Here is a 21,200-nt window from a genome sequence, read left to right as displayed (position 1 = left end):
GTTTCTTTTTGTAAATGGTAAAGTTGAAACATATGGCAAGACCTTTCCTTTCCAAGACAACAGATTAAAAGCGTGGATAAATATGCTGAAACAGATTGATGAATTCACTGGCCTTTTACTTCTGCTCTGAACCTGCTGAAGGCACAAATGATTTTTCCAGTCACTTCTTGACTACTGATATGACAGAACCATCAAGGTGATGCCACTTCACCTCCGATCAGCGTTTGTCAGTAAATGCAAAGGACTAAAGGAGAATGTAGGTTTAGATTCCTTTCCAATCCCCACAATAAGTAGTAACTCCAGCATTTAGGGCTTGATCCAGAGCCCAATATAGGCAAGAGGGAGGCTTTCACTGATGTCAATGGATTTGGATCAGTATTTTTACAGTGGTGCAAATTACAAAAGTAAAGTTAATTTATTCAGATAAATATAAACTTTATACATATTCAAGTTTAAATCATCGAGATTTTATTTCCAAATCCTTCTGGTATTAATATCTTTTAAAATAAAGTTGTATAGATTTGTAAATTGGGCAATAATAACTGACCCCACACAAGTTTTCATGCATAAATTTTCCTCCTGAAAAAATGTTGTGCCTCCAAATAGGCGTAATTAAAAATGTTACTTGCCTAACTTTGCACAAGGCCCCTTTTAAGCAAAGTATTTAAGCACGTCTAACTAAACACATGAGTAGCTCCATTCACTTCAATGGGGCTACACATGTGCCTAAAGTTAGATATGTGCTCAAGTACCTTGCTGAATAGGGGCCTAAGTGCCCAGCTCTGCAATATGTTGAGTGCTCTTAAATCCTGCTGAAGTCACTTAGCACCTCACAAGACAACTGGCACATTGAAGAATCAGGCTGAATGTGAGAACCACTGTTCTGTATTGGCCTGATCCTGCTAGGTGTCAAATGTCTTCTACAAGACATGAATGCCCAGATCCACAAAGGGACATAAGCATTTCAATGTTAAGAATCACAATGCCCAACTTTTAAGCGCTTAGAAAAATCACAGGAACAACACTGCAATCCACAAAGCCTGAGATAGGTGGCTAGGCTCCCTATACAATGAACGGAGAAAGATAGGGGCCTTAAACTGCCATCCAAAAAAGCCATCAACTAGTCAGCTTCCTGCTAGCCAATGGCAGATGCTGACTGGAACAGGGCAGGGGTATGTCTTAAGCCCTGCCCCTGTCTCTGCTTGCACTCCACAACTGGGAAGCCTCTTCTGGAGTCAAGTGACTTAGAAGTCAAAGGCGTTTCTTGTGAGATGTCTGTCTGTCTCCACACAAGGTAGCTTGGGGGTGAGGAGGGGGAGCATTTCACAGTCTTTAGCCCAGTGGTTAGGGTACCCCCTGGGAGGTAGGAGCCCACCCTGTTCAATTCTCCTCTCTCCTTGATGAGGAGAAGGGAGTTGAACAGGAATCTGCCACCTCTCTGGTTGGGTCTCTTTCCACTTTAACATTCTCTCCCCACCACCAGATCAGGCCAAATAAGCAAGCCAGGCACTCCTCTGTCTACCTTTCCCCCCAGTCTGTGGATTGCACTGGGGCTTAGGTGGGTGATTGGTGCCTGGGTGCTTACAACAGGGCTGCAGTGTGCATGCCTATAGGCAGAAACATAGGCCCCTAGGGAATATTTACAGCAGAAATGTAGGTGCTAAATGAGTCTAGGTGCCTACAGAGTTAGGTCGCAGCTAAGCAGGAGTTTTGTGTATAGCAGAGGAGCGTAAAGCTGGGACTTAGATGTCTAAATATGGGGCTTAGCCATGTAAGTACCTTTGTGGATCTGGGCCTATGTGCCCTCAATTTTTATTGGATTGAGTATGTCACTTCAATGGGAACTGAATTCAGTGGGGATTGAAGGCACTGAGCATTTCCAGGATTGGCCCTGAAGTGACATCTGAATACAGCAATTTGAAAATGGAGCTTTTCATTATCTATCTATTGTTAGACACTCGTGATGAAATGACACATGCAGAAGATATTCAGAGAGTATTCAGTGTCTTTCTATGCTAATAAAAAACTTGATGAATGAAGCATGATATGCCTTAGACCAAATTAATGCAAAAAATGCACAAAACGAGCAGATTCCCTGTACCAACATTCTAGGCTTTTGAAAGGTTAGAAAAAGAATCTTGCCAAGTTAACTGTCAAACCACCGGAAATACAGAATCAAAATATCTGTTACTAAGCAATGATACATTTTACAAAGCTCACCACAGGTTTTACTTTTTAACCTGAGCTAATGAAAAAACATCCTCCACTCTGAGGAGCAAAATCAATATGAAAATGGTATATAACAGGGTTTCTCAAACAGAGGTCGCTGCTTCTGTAGACAAAGTCCCTGGTGGGCTGGGCCGGTGGGTTTATCTGACGTCCCCAGGTGTGGCCGATCACAGCTCCCACTGGCTGCAGTTCGCTGCTCCAGGCCAATGGGAGCTGCTGAAAATGGTGGCAGTAAGTCCCTCGGCCTGCGCCACGCCAAACTTGCAGACAGGGCAGGTAAACCCACCGGCCCGGCCCACCAGGGGCTTTCCCTACAGAAGCGGCGACCCCGGTTTGAGAAACCCTGATATATAAGCCATCTGCGTTAAACTGCCAATTTAAATATGATCAATAGCCATATAATGATCCACACTCATTGATTCGTTAAAACAGTCTGGAATGATGTTACAAATATCACCTGCCATCTTAGGCTAGAAGAGTTAACCAATTTACCTTGGATTTAAAGAGACAGGGCCAGCTGTGGGTCTGGTCCATTCAGTATACATATATTTTAAATTGAAAGTTTATGAAAGGTAGCAGATTGATGGCTTTGAGGACTGGCATACTCCATTCTCAGAACAGCATGCTTCATCACACTGGTGTGCCAGTGCTTTTCAACGGTATCCTGGAGGGGACTAGCTTTCAGTGCCTCCCTGCTGAGATTGCCAACAAGGCTGCTATATCAGGCCAAGACTGAAACTGCTGACCTGCCTCACATATTGTACACCTCCATCAGCTGTCAGATGGTCAGTCACTACTGACTCAGGCGGGATTCATTGAGATTATTAACTGAGGCAGGGACTGTCTTTCTTGTCCAGAACCCAGCACAATGGGGCATTGCTCCCGATTGGGGTTTTGGGGATTGCTATTATAGAAATATTACAATAACAATTATATCATTCAAATTATCTATGGCTGAAAGACCCAGGATCCCATTGTCAATCTCTTTAGCTAACCATTTCTCCTCCTACAACATTTTTAATTGGGATAACGTTGTTCATGATTCCTTCCCCTCCACCCCACCACACACCCATCTCCACCCTGACCCCTTTTAGGTTTCTTTTGCTTCCAGAAGGAGATCAGTTTGGGATTATTGATCTGAAAAGTATTTATATATGTGACGTGTTGGGCATTATCAGTTTAGTTAATCTGGGGCCATGATAAATGGCTAGTTTCTTTTAATTTGTTTTGGGGGCAGTGTGCATTAATCAAAAGCTATTCTGCTCAGCATTGCTGACTTCCTGACACACTGGTGTGCTTGAAATAGCTGGCAATGAGGAAGAGCAGAACTGTCATATAGAACATGGAATGGTACAGTCAGTGTATACGCAATACATCAAGATGGCCATTGTACATTAAAATTAAAGGAATGACACTGTAGGTCAGTCTTGATACTAACAATGAAAAAGGTCAGAAGGGCATGAATGAATGAGGCCAAGGTATTACATCACCATGGTGAATCTGGAGGGGTTTATTGCAGTTTAGTGACAAATTCAAGACCTATAATATGCCCTTCTCAATGAGTCTGTGTTCTGAACCAATTGTAATTTGGTTTAAATTAATTCAACGTAACATGAAATGCCTTAAAGTCAAAAGCTGGATTGGTTCAATAAGCTTCTGTATGTCAGGTAGGATGATCTATCCACTAGTAATGAGGAAAATAGAATCCGTGATGCCTTAGCCTGATTCACTGAAGATTAAAACAAGGTTATTAAGTATGTGTTTTATTAGATTAGAAAAAGAGTGCTATTGGACACTGTCAGCTATTCTAGAATATAGTGCCAAAAAAAGAGTATTTTTAAACTGGAGAAAAAAAGTTTAACTTTTTTAAAGATGTATGCAAAATGTAATAGTTGTTATTTTGCAGAGCATTTTTAAAGTCTGTGTATCCCAAGCACTTTACAAAAGTGGGTAAGAGATTATTATCCCCCTTGTATAGAGGTAGAAAACCAGATTCACAGAAGGCTAAAGGCCTTCTTATCAGAGGTGCTGAGCACCTGTAGTGCCCTTCCACTTCAATTGGAGCTATGGGTGCTCAGCACTTCTGAGAATCAGGCCTTGTAAGTGACTTGCCTATGGCCACTCAGTGAGTCCACAGCAGACCTAAGAATAAAACTTGGTTCTTCTGATTCTCAGTCTGGTGCCTTTTCTATTGGTCCAAGCATCCCACATATATTAAAAGAAAGCATGAAATGCCTGGAATAGGTTGGACAGTTTATAAACAAGCCTGCTTCCAGTTTACATGTGTTATTGAATGTCTGAATTGCCCATTAATCTTATTGTATGCCAGGATCTAATGTAGTAGTCAAAACTTAAGTCGATACTAGAAAAATTATTCCTGGCACACACTTTGTGGGAGTGTCAATAAGCCACACACTTAGCACAGCACCCGCCATTAATGCTGTTAAAGGCACTGATACTTGAAACCCCACTTTAATGAGTAAAAGTAGAGGAACAGCTGTGAAGTGTGTGCTTTTTAATACCACTATTCAAAGGAGGAAGAGGGCCAACCCTTGAGAATTAAAAAAAAAATTATTATTAGGGAAAAATATTTAATCCATCTGAGGCCTCTTTACAATTTGTAAGTACTAGAGTACATATCCTGAGTAGGAATGGAATTCATTCTATCACATTCTAGCACACTCTGAGATAGAATATTGTCTCTAAACTGCAATCTGAGATCCATTTGTCAAAACCCAAAGGATGAGTTTTAAGACCCAACCTGAAGGTTTCTTGCATCACCTGTCTGTGTACAAACCTTCTTCCACACTTTATATAAATGCTTAGAAACCTCGCCAGCAGCCTTGGTAAAGAGAAAAATAAACAGAATGCTTCATTAAAGATGAAAAGTGAAACCAGTCTAGAGAGCTGGGTGCTAGTAGTTATGTCTCAATTAGCTCTCAGATGATTATTCAGAATCAAAGTGGAAATCCACTGAGCCAAATATTTTAAGTGGAAGGAGAAACAAAGTTGTTTTTAGTTGACATTAAGCACTGAACTCTGTAAATCAAGAACTCTAACTTTTTCATAATTTACACCTCCCATCTCCCACCTTTCCCTCCCACCATGATCCCTTTCCTCTCTAGCTGGAGCACAGGGAGACCTGTTGAGCACAGTTCCTTGGTGCACAGGGTGCATGAAGCCGCTGAGTGGGTGTTTGGTATCCTGCCCTCTACACCACACAGCAGAACTGTGCTGGTTCCAATAAATTCAGAGACTTCTGCATCCTTCATTTTTGCCAGTAGTAATTAGATCTAGCTGACAATATGACGCTTGAGATAACAGCAGTAGCTTTGTCTCTGTTGTTATAGATTGGAGCCTAAATGGAATCTTCTGGGATTAGGTGCTTTTTCTTACCCTTGTGTGTTAAATAAGGAAAGAGAGGTAGGTTCTTTAATATCTTCCCAATCTGCTAGCCTACAAATGTGGATTATTTGCTTTTGTTTTATTTAACAAAAAGAAGGTCAAGATAGGTATCCAATCCGCATCCTCGGGACAACTGGTAAACAACAATATAAGGGAGACAAGACCTTTTCACATAGATTATTTCTGAAGTATAGCTTTGCAATTTACAAGACTCTAAAGCATGTCCTGATGGAATGTGATTTTGCTTGACCTTTGCTTGAGTGTAATACCAAATTCAGAAGCTTATCCAAAAGAACACTGTTTAATCTCAACAGACTAGACCACATCTAATTTCATTTTTCTTCAGTAACATAACCATTTTAGTGCAACTATGAGTAATTAGGGATGGGGTGAAAACATAATTGATTGGCTCATCTTCAATAATTAAACAATTTTTAGTATTTCAGCACATTTTGAGAATATTACTTAAGTTTCTTAACCCCACCACCTCCTTAATACATACTCATTAAAAAGTGCACAATAGATATCTAATTTGGCTAAACTAAACCTCTGGACATTAAAAAAAATCACTTTCTTTAAAATACAGATGCTATTCTTTACAAGGCACACAGGTTTATTGTCTGATGGTACCTACATAAAAGTTCGTTCAACTAGCGCCATTAATTTTGTGGGGAGTTATACAAATTACAAGATTGAGTTAAGTATCAGAGGGGTAGCCGTGTTAGTCTGGATCTGTAAAAGCAGCAAAGAGTCCTGCGGCACTTTATAGACTAACAGACGTTTTGGAGCATGAGCTTTCGTGGGTGAATATCCACTTCGTCAGATTGAGTTGACATTTAAACTTATTTACAGGATGTGAGTTGACACAGTGAGGCCTGGGAGGAGCAAAACCTCATGGGAGGAGCAAAAGAAAATATATTTTCACTTAAGATAATGACTGCCATTTCCAGATTCCTATTTAGTACCCAGATATGTAAGATAATATGAATTGCAAAAGTTAAAAATCTTTTCTCAGTATCTGTGTAGGAGAGTGAAGGAAGGGTGACCTTCCCGCCCGACGCCAACACTCACTGCCCTCCTGGAAGGATCTAGGGAGGTGAGTTTTATTTAACAAGAGTCCAAGAAACTTTAATGGAAGTTTGTCTCATTAACCACAGCCTTTTGGGCTTTCTGATTGGGAGGGCATCCCAAACTAACTTAAAAGGCAGCTTTTCCAATCACTCTCAGAGCCCCAAAATGTGTCCCAAGGCATGGCTCTTACTTCAGAGCCTGGGTGGGTGGGGAAAAAAGGGAGTTCCTTTGCAGAGTCTCTCTTATAATTTCTTATGAGGTGATTCACCCTGCAGCTAGGTGTGGTGCCCAAAGCTGACTCCCTTGCAGCTTCTCAGAGTCAGTCTTTGTCCCATCCTCCACCCCCACCCCCCAAACTGCTTCAGCTCTCTTATAAGGAATCAGCTGCTTGAGATTTCTTCCCTGCACCGGTCTCTCTGGTTAACTCATTTAGCAAGCCTGCTCCAGACTTCGTCTCTGCAGGACAGCTCCCTCACTCCTTGGCTCTCTGCCTTTGAGTGGGTCTGTCGGGGCACTCACTGTGTGGCTTTCCATCTTCATGAACATACTGGTGGTTCTTGTCGGCATAATGGTATATATGAAAATGAAAGGGCTGTAAGGTGAGGTATCAACGGTGACCTGGGCATTGTCTGGAACCATTGGAGTCCTGTGCGGTTAGTGATGAGAAGGTGGATCCCAAACAGATGATAGAGCAGAACTTTCTCCACCAAGTGTGTTGCTAGGCATTCCTTCAGGGATGGAATACCACATTTCATAGTCCAGGAGTTTCCTGCTCATATACAGAATAGGGTGTTCCTAGCCATGGAACTTCTGGGGCAGTACCACTCCCAGGGTCCAGTATGAAGCACCCATGTGTAAAATAAATTCTTTTGAAAAATCAGGGCTACACACTATCAGGTTTTTTACAGAGAATCTCTTTAACTTCTCTGAATCCCAGTCACTCTGGGGGGACCAAGTTACCTGCCGAGAGGTTATTTTTTAATGAGATCATTGAGGGGAGCTGCTAGTGAGGAAAACTCGGGCACAAATCACCTATAATACTCTGCCATACCAAGGAATGCCCAAACTTGTTTGTTTTATTCTCAGAATGGGTGTGTTGGCTAGAACTTCCACTTTGTTTACCAAGGGTTGTACTTTACCATTTCCTGCTAGATCAGTGGTTCTCAAACTTTTGTACTGGTGACTGCTTTCACATAGCAAGCCTCTGAGTGTGACCTCCCTCCCCCTTATAATTTTTTTATATATTTAATACCATTATAAATGCTGGAGGCAAAGTGGAGTTTGGGGTGGAGGCTGACAGCTCGTGACCCCCCATGTAATAACCTTGTGACCCCCTGAGGGGTCCCAACCCCCAGTTTGAGAACCGCTGTGCTAGATACTCTAAGTAGGTGGTCTCCTGCTTCCCTTAAGTGTATTTCTTTGGGTTTACAGTTAAATTGGCATCCCGTAGGGCAGGGGTTGGCAACCTTCGGCACGCAACCCATCAGGGTAATCTGCTGGCAGGCCGTGAGACATTTTGTTTATGTTCACCTTCCACAGATATGGCCCCCTGTGGCTCCCAGTGGCCAAGGTTCACTGTTCCCGGCCAATGGGGGGCTGCGGGAAGTGGCAGCCAGCACATCCCTGCAGCCCATGCTGCTTCCCACAGTTCCCATTGTCCAGGAACAGTGAACTGCGGCCACTGGGAGCTGCGGGGGGCCGTGCCTGTGGACGATCAACATAAACAAAATGTCTCTTGGCCCGCTAGCAGATTACCCTGATGAGCTATGTGCCGAAGGTTGCCGACCCCTGCTGTAGGCTCTGAATGATGGCAGCTAAGTCTCTGAGGTGAGTTGGCCAGTTGCAACTATAGACTACCACATCATCCAGGTAGGCTGCTGCATAGGGCTAATGTGGCCATAACACCTTGTCTATTAGTGTTCGAAAGTGGCCAGAGTGCGGTGTAACCTGAAGGCAGTATTAATGAACTGAAACAGGCCCACACTGGTCAAGAAGGCAGTCTCGGCATGGAAACTGGGGGAGAGCAGGATCTGTCAAAAACCGTTAGTGAAATCTAATGTAGAAATGTATCAGGCTTTGCTGAGTCCATTGAGCACATCACAAATTCAGGGCATAAGGTATACGTTGAAATCAGGGATCACGTTTATCTGGTGGAAGTCTATGCAGAATCGAATGGTCCCGTCTGCTTTAAGGACAAGGACCACATTGGATTACACCAGGGACTTTGATGTTTCAATTATGCCTAGCTTTAACATCTCCTGGACCTCCTGTATTAAATGGGATTTTAACCCTTTCAGGATAGGTACAGTTAGCAAGCCTGCTCCAGGCTTCAACTGGGTTTTATCTGAATGTAGTGGTTGACTAGCAAAGTTTGTCTTGGAAATGGGTAAAGTACGTCCTAGTATGCCCACACCAGGTCTCTAATTGACCTCTTTGGTCAGTGGACAACCCATTACCAAGTTGGATCCCTTTGACCCCTACTGCAACTAGTTCTAGGAGCTGGGGTCCTAACTCCTCATCTCTTTCTGGATGGATGAAGAGATATTCTGCACCCTCCAAGGTCACAGCAGATTTACATGGTAGATCTCCTGTGGCCTTTGTCAGTCTGGGTAGTAAACCTTGTAATCAGCTGGCCCAACACACAGAGGACCTCATAAGGGCCCTGAAGTTTGGCTAGGAGTTTGCTCTCTGAGCTTGGGAGAAATAAGACAACTTGGTTGCCAGGCTGGAATAACCTCATCCTAGTTTCCTTATTATACTGCCAGGCCTGGCTCTATTGGGACTGGAATAGGTTGGCCCTGGCAAAATGACCAAGGCACTCCAGCCTCTCTTTCATTTGTAGGACATAGTGGAGGACATAAGTGGGTAGGCTGAGTTTCCCATGACTCCTTGACCAGATCTAAGATAACCTAGGGTTTTCTTCCATTGAGAATTTCAAAAGGGGAGAAGCCAGTAGATGCCTGTGGAACTTCTGTGTGCCACAAATAAAAGGTGCAGCAGCAACTGATCCCAATCTCTGGTTTCTGTCCCAATGGGCTTTCTTAGCATCAACTTAAGAGTCTGATTAAACCATTCAAGTAGGCCATTGGTCTGAGGATGGTAGAACCAAGATCCAGAGTCAAACCCTTAAGGGGAACAAGACCCCCATGATCATTTCTGAAGGAAGGCCTACCCTGGAAAAGATCTGCAGTAGCTCCTGCACAAGGGTGGAAGTGATAGAGTTCTGCAAGAGAGCAGCTTCCGGTTACTTTGTGGCATAGTTGATGAGTATGAAATAAATGTGACCCCAGGCACTTTTCTCAATCCCTGATGTCTGATGTCAATCCCTATCTTATCCTGTTACAAGAAGGAGGAATATTAAGGGTGCCTGACCTCGTTCCTTAGGGGTTACCTTCTGTCAATCCGTGCAGGACATAAAAATCCATTACTTCCTAAAATATACTCAGCCAAAAGAATTGGGCCAGTAGTTTTCCAAATGTCTTTGCCTTACCCGGATGTCCAGTCATCAGGACAGAGTGTGCTAGTCTCAACAGTTCTTGATGACCTGGTTTGAGAACCAGGAGTTGGACCCTGGGCTCTTCCATGTAAGGTTGTTTCTTCACCCAGTCCAGAATTTCATTATGTAACTTGAAATGAGGAAACTGTTGGGTAATAGTGTTTTTATGTGGCTTCCCCATTGATCACAGCTACCTTGTTGAAACATTCTTGGAGGGTCTGAACTTCATCCTGAGCAGTGATGAAGTCAAAGGCGTCATCTAGTTTAAGGGTCTCTGACTCACTTTGAGGCGGAATGTGATGGAGGTTTATTGGGAAGTGTGTTCCAGGGGGTCTCTTCTTGGGATACACTCTCTCCAGGCCCCAGGGGTACAGCCCCAGCACAGACCCAAGTCTTACTGGGCCCTTGAGAGTTGCCTGGGATAAGGGGCATTGAGTTTCTATTCAGGAGCATGGGGAGGTGTACGCTAATTGTGACCCAAGATTACAGGCCCAGGATGGTGCTCCACTGCATCCATCTGGAGACACCCTATGTAGTCAGTTACTTGTAAGATAATAGGAACAGTCGGATAAGTGCATCTTTCCCGTGTATGTAGAAGATTTGGATAGTTCGGCTGGATTAGAAGGCTTTGGGCAGGAACAAATCTTGGTGCTGGTACAGAAGCATTTGCCCAGAGCCAGAGTCCATCAGCCCATCTATGAGGTGTAGTATAACTTGATGGGAATCAAGAAGGGTCTTTTGACATCCCTCTTTGGCAGGTATGAGGTCTTGCCCTGTTGGCCAAAGTGACACCCTAAATAATCACACTCCAAGAGGGGGCACTCTCACTGCATGTGTCCCAACTGCCCACACTGATAACATATGATCGCACCCTCTTGAAAGGTAGATGAAGTCCACTCTGGCGCCTGGAGCACCATCCACTTGAGATTCCCAGGAAGGTAGGGGCTCTGTCCATCAAGGGGGCCAAGTAGTGTGGGCACCTCCATGTTCCAGGGGTGCTGAAACCTAGTGCAGCTCCAATGACTCTTGAATTACTGTGGGGAAGCAGGAAGGGGTGGTGGTCCCAAGGCCTGGGGCATATGCCTCCAAAAACCTTTCTGTCATCTCCATGGCCTCTGCAATGGTTGCTGGGCGGAACCAATGGACCCAGGCTTTTACTGCTACTGGAAGAATGTTTAAGTACTGTTCCAAAACAATGCTGTATATGACATTGCCCAGGGTCTTGGTTTCTGATGTCCGCTAGCCAAATTTCAGAGCTGTTGTGTGATAGCTCATGGGCTGCCTCCTTTTGGAAATGTTTCCTCTTGAAACTTCCTATGGTAGACCACTGGTGAGAGTCCAAACCAATCCAATATGGCAGCCTTCAGGCTTTATCTGCACATAGGGCCCTGAAAGGAGTCTGGACCCACCTGGTTAGATAAGGGGCAAGCTGGATGGCCCAGGAGCTCCCCTCTTAGCCAGTGGTGGCCACCCACTCAAATTTTGTCAGGAAGAGAGCCTCAGCAAAGAGCACCCTCATGCGAGTGCTCAGTGAACCTTGCATGAACAGCCTGGTCACCTTGGCTTGGAACTGCCGATTCTATTCCTGTTTGGCCAGCCTTCTCCATGCACTGATGAGGGATGAGGGGTTGTAAGGCCTCCTAGAACTGGTGATTTCACTCCTTCTCTGTCTCTTGCTGCTATATTATTAATTGCAATATTTCCTTTCTGGCTTCTCTTTGGAGCGGGGAGATCAAGTCCCTATTCAGACACTAAATGTAGGAGGGTGAGGGAGAGATGGACTATCTCTTTCCCTTAGCCCTACCACCCTTCCTCTCACAATGATCTGGGGAGGTGGTTTCCTTTCGTAAGAGTGCAAGAAACATTAATGAAAGACTGTTTCATCAACACACGGCTCATTTGGGCTCCTTTCTGGAGGGAGGGGTGCCAAATAAACTTAAAAGGGAAATTCCCCAATCACTCACAGAGTCCCAAAATTCTGTCTCAGGGAATGGCTCTTACCTCAGAGCCTGGGTGAGGGGGGAAAAAAGTGGTTCCTTCACAAAGTCTCTCTTATCAGTTCTTATGAGGCAACTTACTCCAGGTCTAGTTTGTAGCTGCTCTGCCCAAAGCTTGACTCTCCAGCAGCCTCTCTGAGTCAGTCTTCCTCCTCTTCCCCATAAGAGCTACTTAGCTTCCTTATAAAGAATCAGCTACCAGGTGTCTCCTGTTGGCTCATTTAGCTAGCCTGCTCCAGGCTTTAATCTTCTGCAGGGCAGCTTCTTTGCCCTCTCTTGCTCCTTTGCTCTCTCCCAATCTGTGTTTCAACTTTAACCCAAACAATTTAAAAACTAGAACGAGCTTTTTTCAACCATAGGAAAGGTAGGTCAAGAGGAATGGGCTTTGAGATATCACTGTCAAATTAGGTTTTCATCCTCATGGTTCATGAGGTCCACCTTTCAGTAAGCACAGTCCCACTGACTGTATTGTATGGCTCACAGTTTGAACACAGTTAGTTACCTTTTCTGTTCCTTCTTCCTTGAGACTAATAATGTCCAAATCAAAATCCTTTCTTAAGCCGTCTGTTTTGTTGAAGGTAATGTGCCCTGTCAAACCATCCCAGCGTGCCTAGGGACAAATGAAAAAACACACTTCCATTTAATGTTTAGCAACAATTATTCTAAAGCTATCAAAAATGTTACACTTATTAGTGTAGCAGATGGCTGTCCCCTTGCCGGGCCTATAAAAAGGAGTAGGGCCAAACCTATCCCCCACTACACTCTGCCAAGCAGATTGAATGATATGGAGAAAATCACCAGGGGAGTTTTTCTACCCCGGAGCACTCTCCCACCCACCATGTATTTTAGTGTGGCACATTGTGAGAAGGACGTCAGCTGTGATAGTCTGTAAAATGTTGCTGAAGCCTCATTCCCTTCCTTACCAGAATCAGTGGGGTTCATTAGCTGAACCAACTAACCATCCAAAGTTGCCAGAGCATCCAAAGTTGCTGATTTTGGTTTTCCTCTTTAAAAGTGACACTCATGTCACCCCTGCCAAATCCACTACAGGAGCCCGATGCACAAAATCTCAAATTTCACCTAGCACTGGTAACTTGTGAAGGGCTTTCATCACTCACTCTTTTGACTGTTGAACAGATTGTGGTTAAATCTTGTCTAGAACCAAGGGATTTGGGTCCTAATGCCCTTAGATGCCTCTGAAAATCTCAGCCTAAATAACTTTGTTCAGATCATTTTCTGGAGAACTATGTTCATAACTAATATACATGCAGCTGCAGTGGTAACCGGGGAAGGGTTTTTTTGTTTGTTTGTTTGTAAAACATGAGACAGATCTTATTTATAATTAAAATAATGTTTTTCAAATCGCGACCCCAATTCTGCTTCCGTGGATGTCCATGGCACAATTCCCATTGACTTCAATGGAAGCAGGAGCAGGCTTTCACGGAGGCTGGCAAAAAGCCCAGTGGTTTACTTAAGTTACACTCAAGTCTTCAATACAAGATTTAAATGGGGCACGGGTGGTGCATCAGAGTTTGCATAGACTCTCTGGATCAAGGTGTATTTTCAACATAATTAAATAAAAATGCATATTCACAATTTCCTTTAAGCTTTAATATCAGGGAAGAAATTATATGGGGACATTTGTTGTATATCACAGTATATTCAGCTAGGGTTATTGTATATAACAGTATATAGTAGATACAACCAAGGATAATTCTGAATTGTGGTCATCAATTCTCTGTTCTAAAACAACCTCTAATGAAGAATAAGATTGGTACATCTTGTGTTCTTTCCCAATATAAACCAAAGATTTGCACCTTTTAAAATTGGACCCATATGCCATATTGCCTGCGAATTTTGGTCCGACCGCTGAATCTTATCAACTAGAGAGAAGGATTTGATGGATTTTAAATTAAAAACAATTTTTGTAATCTATTTTTAGGGACCCCCACATTAGATTAATTTCTTCAAAAGTATAAGGAAGATATCAACTATGACATAGCTTCCACATACATGCCAGCCTTATAATTATTAAATTACAGGCTTTTCTGCTATGCTTTTCTTTTTTTTCTTCATTTGATTTATCTTAGGTGACTTTTAAAAAAAGATGCATAATAAAATCAACAAATATAAATTACAGAGTAGTGTAACCACTTCTTGTTTAATCTGCACATAGTTCTGAATCTTCAGAGATTAATCTCAGACACAGGTTTGCCATTACCATGTATCACAAGCAAATCTGCTATGGTTAGAGCTTGTCTCTAAATGTTATGGAAGTAGGGTGGGATTTTTGAAAGTGACTAAGGAATTTAGGAGCACAAGCTGCCCATTCAACTGGGCTTGTTTTCCTAAGTCACGCAGAAGTATATGAAAATCCTACTCATAAACAATTAAACATTTTTCTGAATATGCAGCTCATATTTTGATTCGGTTATGTAAGATACTAAAATGTGCATCTGAGAAGGTACATGTTGACGCATTTTGTTTTATGAGACTAGTTCAATTTCTTCTTCCAACATGATCACCATCACTTAGTTGTAATGATGGATCTTGTCTAAATGATCATATTTTTAGACAGTGATTTGCCACTAACAATTCGCATTCGTCATCACAGTATCACATATCTCACTCCTCCATTAAACATATTATGGTCTTGAATAAAAGAACTACCAGTAAAATTTTCAAAAGTGACTTAGCAGCCTAAATCTCATTGAAAAGTCAATGTGACTTGTGCTCCTGAGTGTCTGAGTTATTTTTGAAAGGAGGATTTAGGATCCTAAATCATTTAGGTGCTTTTGAATGTAGATAATTCCATTTCTGTCTGCAAAGATATTGTAAGAATAAAAATGGGGTATTTCCAGACAGTCATATCATAACCTTTTTTTAATGCCCTGAATGCCCTATGAAATTACAGAAAGCCTTCCTCAAAAACTATAGCAGGATATGGGCCAAAGACTACCCACTTAGGTTCAAATCCTGGTCCTTTTGAAGTCAAATCTCACACTGGCTTCAAGATATGCTCAGGGAAGCTTTAGGCCTATGCTACAGGAGGTTGTTTTTAGAAATGGTCAGACTAGATAATTACAGTGGTTCCTTCTGGCCCTATAAACGATGACTAAGACCAGAATTTGGCCCCTAAAATGAAATATGCCAGTTCCAAGAAAGAATAGTCCATATTCACCTCTAGGGAATGATCAGGTAACTCCAGGATGTTGGAGCATATTAGGTATCATGTGGTCAGGCAAATGACGGAAAATCAGTTACACAGTTCTCAAATGTAATTAACTAACAGAAATGAAGCAGAACTTTCATTACAGTTAGGATGACCAGATGTCCTGATTTTACAGGAACAGTCCTGATATTTGGGGCTTTGTCTTATGTAGGCACCTATTACCCCCCACCCCCAGTCCCAATTTTTCACGAGCTGTCTGGTCACCCTAAGTGCAGTTAGAATTCACATAACTGTGTAACAGTGCAGCAAGTTTTCATGCTTTTATATGCAAGATTTATAGCAATTTTAATGTTTCTAGTGTCATTCCATGTTAAATGTTACAAGGTATAATAAAAGTGAATCAGAACCAAATCAGGCAATTCATCAAAAGAAATTGCTTTTTTGCACTTTGTCCTTGCTTTTGACTCCAGTAGAAGTTAGGGCACAATTTAAAACACTGATGTATATTATCTTCCACGCTATTTTGGTTGCTTTGAGTATGGCTGTAGCTTAATTAAAAATACTCAATTTCATTAATTTGTGTTTGCAGTATCTTTCTCTTAAATCTCAAACTTAGGGGCTGCATCCAACAATAGTACCATGGTCAAAAGAGGTCAGGAAATGAACTCCTACAATGCTTTTCATTCGGGTTCTTGTTGGCAGCAGTAGGACTATGCCTTGATTAACAGAGGTTCACAATCAGATGCACTACCTAAAATTATATTTTATCACATGATTAATATTTTCATTTCTACTTTCTTTATATTTTCACTTCATCAACCAGAATCAATATTAAGCCTTAGTTCCATCCAAAGCCAATCAACAGATCAATAACAAAGTCAACAGTTTCAGTTGCAATCAATTTTCAGTAGCTGACAACTTTAGAGTTCAAATCTTTGTACAACAGATGGGTTTAATTTTCACTTGTGTTTCTGATAGGTTTGAAAATGGCAAATGAAGTCTGAGTGTTAGCAAGGTATAACTAGAGCAAGTAATTAGACACTATTAGTGTCATGAGGAATGAATACATATTTATCTTCAGGAGGAATCTGTCTAAATTCAAATCTCAGTGTTACAAATGTACTCAGACAATCTTATGTTTACACCATGCTCCATTACCATTGACATCAAAACATTAATCCTTTCTCAGGCAGCGTGATGGAGTGTGCAAACCCCACTCTGGAGAGGAAGGGGCATTGTAGGATACCTCCTGAAAGCCAGTAACTGTTGACCTAATTACATTGACTGTGACTCTACACTGCTCAAGCAGGTGGTGTTACTATACAGGCGTAGAGAGGCACTTACATTGGCAGGAGCCAAATTTAAGTGAAGACACTTCCATAGCTAGGTCAATGCAAGGCAGCTTACATTGACCTAATTGTGTAGTGCAGGCCTCAATAAGAGGTATGCCCTGGGAGGAAGTCAACCTGCCATAACTCTGCCCAACTATTAGTTTTATTTTTATGATGTATTTATTTTGATTTATTTAAAATATGTCTATCCAAAGTACTTCAATTAGCTGCTTGCAGCATTCTCTCTCACTCACTGGTTATGTCTAGACTTCAATCACTGGGAATGACTTAATCTGACTACCTTGGGTCTCAGGGCAGGGAAGCCAGCATGAGCTGCATAAACCCTCTCAGAATTGTGTATAACTATCCACAAGGCTGGCCTGTGCTAAAGCTGCTGTGGCTTCACTGTTCTGGGATCTGATGTCATAAACAGATAGCTAAGGGTTAACGTCTCTTTCACCTGGAAAGAAGTAATCTGAACCACCTGACCAGAGGACCAGTCAGGAAACAAGACTTTTTCAAATCTGGGTGGAGGGAACTTTGTGTGTAAGTCCTTTGTTCTTGGTTCTTCTGCCTGTACTTTCTCGGCTATGAGGAGTGAATTTTTCTATTTCCTGCTTTCTAATCTTCTGTTTCCAAGTTGTGAGTACAGAGATCATAAAAACAGTAGGAGTTATTGTTTTTTCTTTTGTATTTACATGTCTATAGTTGCTGGAGTGCTTTGAATTGTATTCTTTTTGAATAAGGCTGTTTATTCAATATTCTTTTAAGCAATTGACCCTGTATGTGTCACCTTAATACAGAGAGACCATTTTTATGTACTTTTCTTTCTTTTTAAATAAAGCTTTCTTTTTAAGACCTGTTGGAGTTTTTCTGTAGTGGGGAACTCCAGGGAACTGAGTCTGTACTCACCAGGGAATTGGTGGGAGGAAGAAGTCAGGGGGAAATCTGTGTGTGTTAGATTTACTAGCCTGACTTTGCATTCCCTCTGGGTGAGGGGGGAAGAGAGATTAACTCTCTGTACTTCTCTTTTCCAAGGCTGGAAACGGGGAGGGTGGAGTCCCTCTGTTTAGATTCACGGAGTTTGCTTCTGTGTATCTCTCCAGGAACACCTGGAGGGGGGAAGGGAAAAGGTTTATTTCCCTTTGTTGTGAGACTCAAGGGATTTGGGTCTTGGGGTCCCCAGGGAAGGTTTGGGGGGACCAGAGTGCCCCAAAGCACTCTAATTTTTTGGGTGGTGGCAGCTTTACCAGGTCCAAGCTGGTAATTAAGCTTGGAGGTTTTCATGCTAACCCCCATATTTTGGATGTTAAGGTCCAAATTTGGGACTAGGTTACTGACATCCGAGCTAGCTAGATTCAAGCTAGCTCAGGCACATTGGCTTGAACTGCAGTTACACTCAATGATTGCTGTCTAGACGTACTCTCTGTGAGACTAATATTACAATGACTGTCATTGGTAGTGGGGGATTTTAGATTTCAGAATCTCAGCTTCTTCAAAATGCCATAGCAATATAAATATGTAATCAAGCAATCTTTACTTCTAGGATCTTAAATTATCCCCAGAATATTTACTATGGGATCTTCACAGAGAGACTATAACAGGGTTCAAAAAAGAACTAGATAAATTCATGGAGAATAGGTCCGTCAATGGCCATAAGCCAGGACTGGCAGAGATGGTGTCCCTAGCCTCTATTTGCCAGAAGTTGGGAATAGATGACAGGGGATGGATCACTTGATAATTACCTGTTCTGTTCATTCCCTCTGGGGCACCTGGCATATCGGAAGACAGGATACTGGGCTAGATGGACCTTTGGCCACTATGGCCATTCTTATGTTCTTATGAGAGACTTGATGTCTGTACATTCCCTCTTTTCTATTGATTTTCCCATGTTCTCCAATATTCTCTGTAACGTGACTTTTTCCTGAACCTGTCCCTTGGTTTTCCATTTGGCGTCTAATCAAGCACTACCTCTTCAATCTCAACCTTCATTTCAGCTATATCCAATTTCAACTATATCCAGCTATATTTGTGGGTATTACACGAATGGGAAACACCGCAGGTCTCCATGATCTATCCATAGGTGGTGGTGGTTTGAGAAAAGCATGGGAGAGGAGGAAGAGCCAAAGTATATGTGTGTGAAATATATAGAATATGTATGACTATATGTGACTAAGTACTTGCAAAATGATTAAAGTCCAGGTTACCACAACGTTAAATTAACAGCTTTTAAAAATAATCAGCCCAAATGATCACTAAATAGGGCCGTTGGCTGGACTACTTGGTGTAAATGCTGCTATAGAACTACACCCACTACAGAAAATTCATTCTCTTTGCCATGCGTCGTTGAGATGCTGCACAACATCAAGCTCAAACTCAGTTGTGTGAAAGGTCTTCTGACTTTTTGCATCTGTTACAGGACAGTTGAATTATTATATAATATTAAAGCATACCAAAGGGATGTTAAGCTGTATCTTGTGTGGAAATGTGAAATATATCTTTGGTTACAAATGCTAAATGACTCTGTATCCTTCTCCCCCCAAAAGTCTTGTAGATATAACTAGGCAGCTATAAATAGCATTGTTACTGGCCTGAGAGAGTCACAAAGCTGACAATGAACCACATTTAAAAAAAAACATAGCCTCTACATTTTGTATAGTCAATTACTGTGCTTGCAGGTGCACCTGGAATTTGAGCATTTAGGGCTGGATCTTAGAATCATAGAATATTAGGCTTGGGAGGGACCTCAGGAGGTCATCTAGTCCAACCCCCTGCTCAAAGCAGGACCAATCCCCAACCAAATCATCCCAGCCGGGGCTTTGTTAAGCATGACATTAAAAACCTCTAAGGAAGGAGATTCCACCACCTCCCTAGGTAATCTTAAGGCCATGCAAGTTATTTGGACCCTTTCTATTGACTTCAGTGGGTTTTGGATCAGGTCCTTAAACTGGCTATTTGGGCTGTCTCCATATTGCTTGCGTAAAATTATGGATGCAAATTCAGAGACTTGGTTGAGGCCTCATTAGAAATGTGGATCTTGACATCCAGTTTTCTAGTAGATAGTGAGCAGTTTTCTCTGTGTAATAGAAATTTTGGAAAAGGCCCCTGATGAAGATAATGGAATTATGCTGATTTGCAACAACTGAAGATCTAGCCCATTGAGTTTGACTATATGCTTAAAATGAAGAGATCATTCACGGTCTAGTAGTTAGAGCAGAAACTAAAAGTCAAGAGGCCTTGAGATGAATTCCTGACAGTTGCAGATGCTTGGCACTTGTAAAGGTCAGGCCTTTAGTCATGTCATTGCTGCCTGACTATACCAAACATGTGGGGCAAGGTACACTAACAGTGGTGTAATAATCATTCATTGTCTCTTTCCTCTTTCTTGTACTTATCTCTCTCTCCAGCCCTTTGTCTTTCTTAAACTTAGTAGAAAGTTTGAGGAGGAGGAATTCAACAGCAGAGTTTGAGGGAAAAGAGATTATTCCTCTCCTTTGTCTTTATTAGCACTTCCTGCTTATACAGAATGGAAGGGTGACCATTTTCTCTGGCTTTGACTTAATTGTAAAATGTGTGATCAGGACCCTATTGTGCTAGGTGCAGTACAAATCCAGAGGTAGACATGGTCACTGCTCTGAAAAATTTGAAATGCTAAACTGGAAAACAGAATAACATTCCAAGGGTTATGAGAATGAATGCACATGCTGGGAAGATATAAATTATATTATTTGATTGACAGTGGTAATTAGGAAGTTGATGAGAGCTGCTTTTCTCACTCTTAGCTTTTTGCTTAACTAAGTTTTGCTTTTCGACTAGTACTATAGAGCTACTATTTGTCATCACAACACATTATTGAACAGGTATTAGAATAAGCTCTTTATCAATTTTATTCCTACTCTTTTCAAACAGCATTTAGTGACAGTGCTGAGTAGTTTCAGTAAGCCCAGTGGAAATAGTTGGAAGTGCTTCCACTGGGTGTTAGGAAACCTGATCCTCTATATTTCTCAGACAAGACCAAAGTCTGGAATTTGATAACGCTTGCAATTTTATTTTGCTGTTCTGTGTTTTACAATCAACTTAGTTAGATGTAAAGTATATAAAGTGTATTGTATTAGGTATGTGATGGGCCCCAGGTTTTTTTTAACGCCACCGTGTTTTAGAAATGCTTCTCAAATACACTGTTGAATCACGTGTCTTTCCCATTCTCATATAGTTTTATCAACTTCACAAAGTGTGTACAATTCAGGTGGCTGAAAGATTTAGGCAAACTTGGTTTACTGTACTACACACATGGACAGGAAATACTGTAGCTCACTTCTCCAAGACAAAATTTGCTAACACAGTATATAACCAATTCCATTGTAAGCCATCTTGAGCAGTAATGACTACGAGAAACTTTGCTCTTCCTTTGGTTTATTAGTCTGAAGTCAAAGTTTCTGATTTTTTCAAATTGTAAAGAGATTCCGCACAGTTAACTGATGATATTGCTTTTGGTTAGA

The 21,200-nt window shown here is 41.9% G+C and overlaps 1 protein-coding gene across 3 annotated transcripts in view; it reads right to left on the bottom strand.

The window, feature by feature from the left end:
- The window catches only part of GRIK1 (glutamate ionotropic receptor kainate type subunit 1), a 246,962-nt gene that overhangs the window by 48,063 nt on the left and 177,699 nt on the right, over positions 1 to 21,200 (bottom strand). For all 3 annotated transcript variants that reach the window (XM_030579306.1, XM_030579316.1, XM_030579325.1), the window contains exon 8: positions 12,701 to 12,808. In XM_030579306.1, the coding sequence (XP_030435166.1) occupies positions 12,701 to 12,808 (108 nt within the window). The remainder of the gene's footprint in view (positions 1 to 12,700; positions 12,809 to 21,200) is intronic.

Source organism: Gopherus evgoodei, chromosome 1 (genome assembly GCF_007399415.2).
Source record: "Gopherus evgoodei ecotype Sinaloan lineage chromosome 1, rGopEvg1_v1.p, whole genome shotgun sequence".
Taxonomy (NCBI): domain Eukaryota; kingdom Metazoa; phylum Chordata; order Testudines; family Testudinidae; genus Gopherus; species Gopherus evgoodei.
Note: the sequence above shows the minus strand (reverse complement) of the source record. Positions and strands in the feature narration are given on the sequence as shown.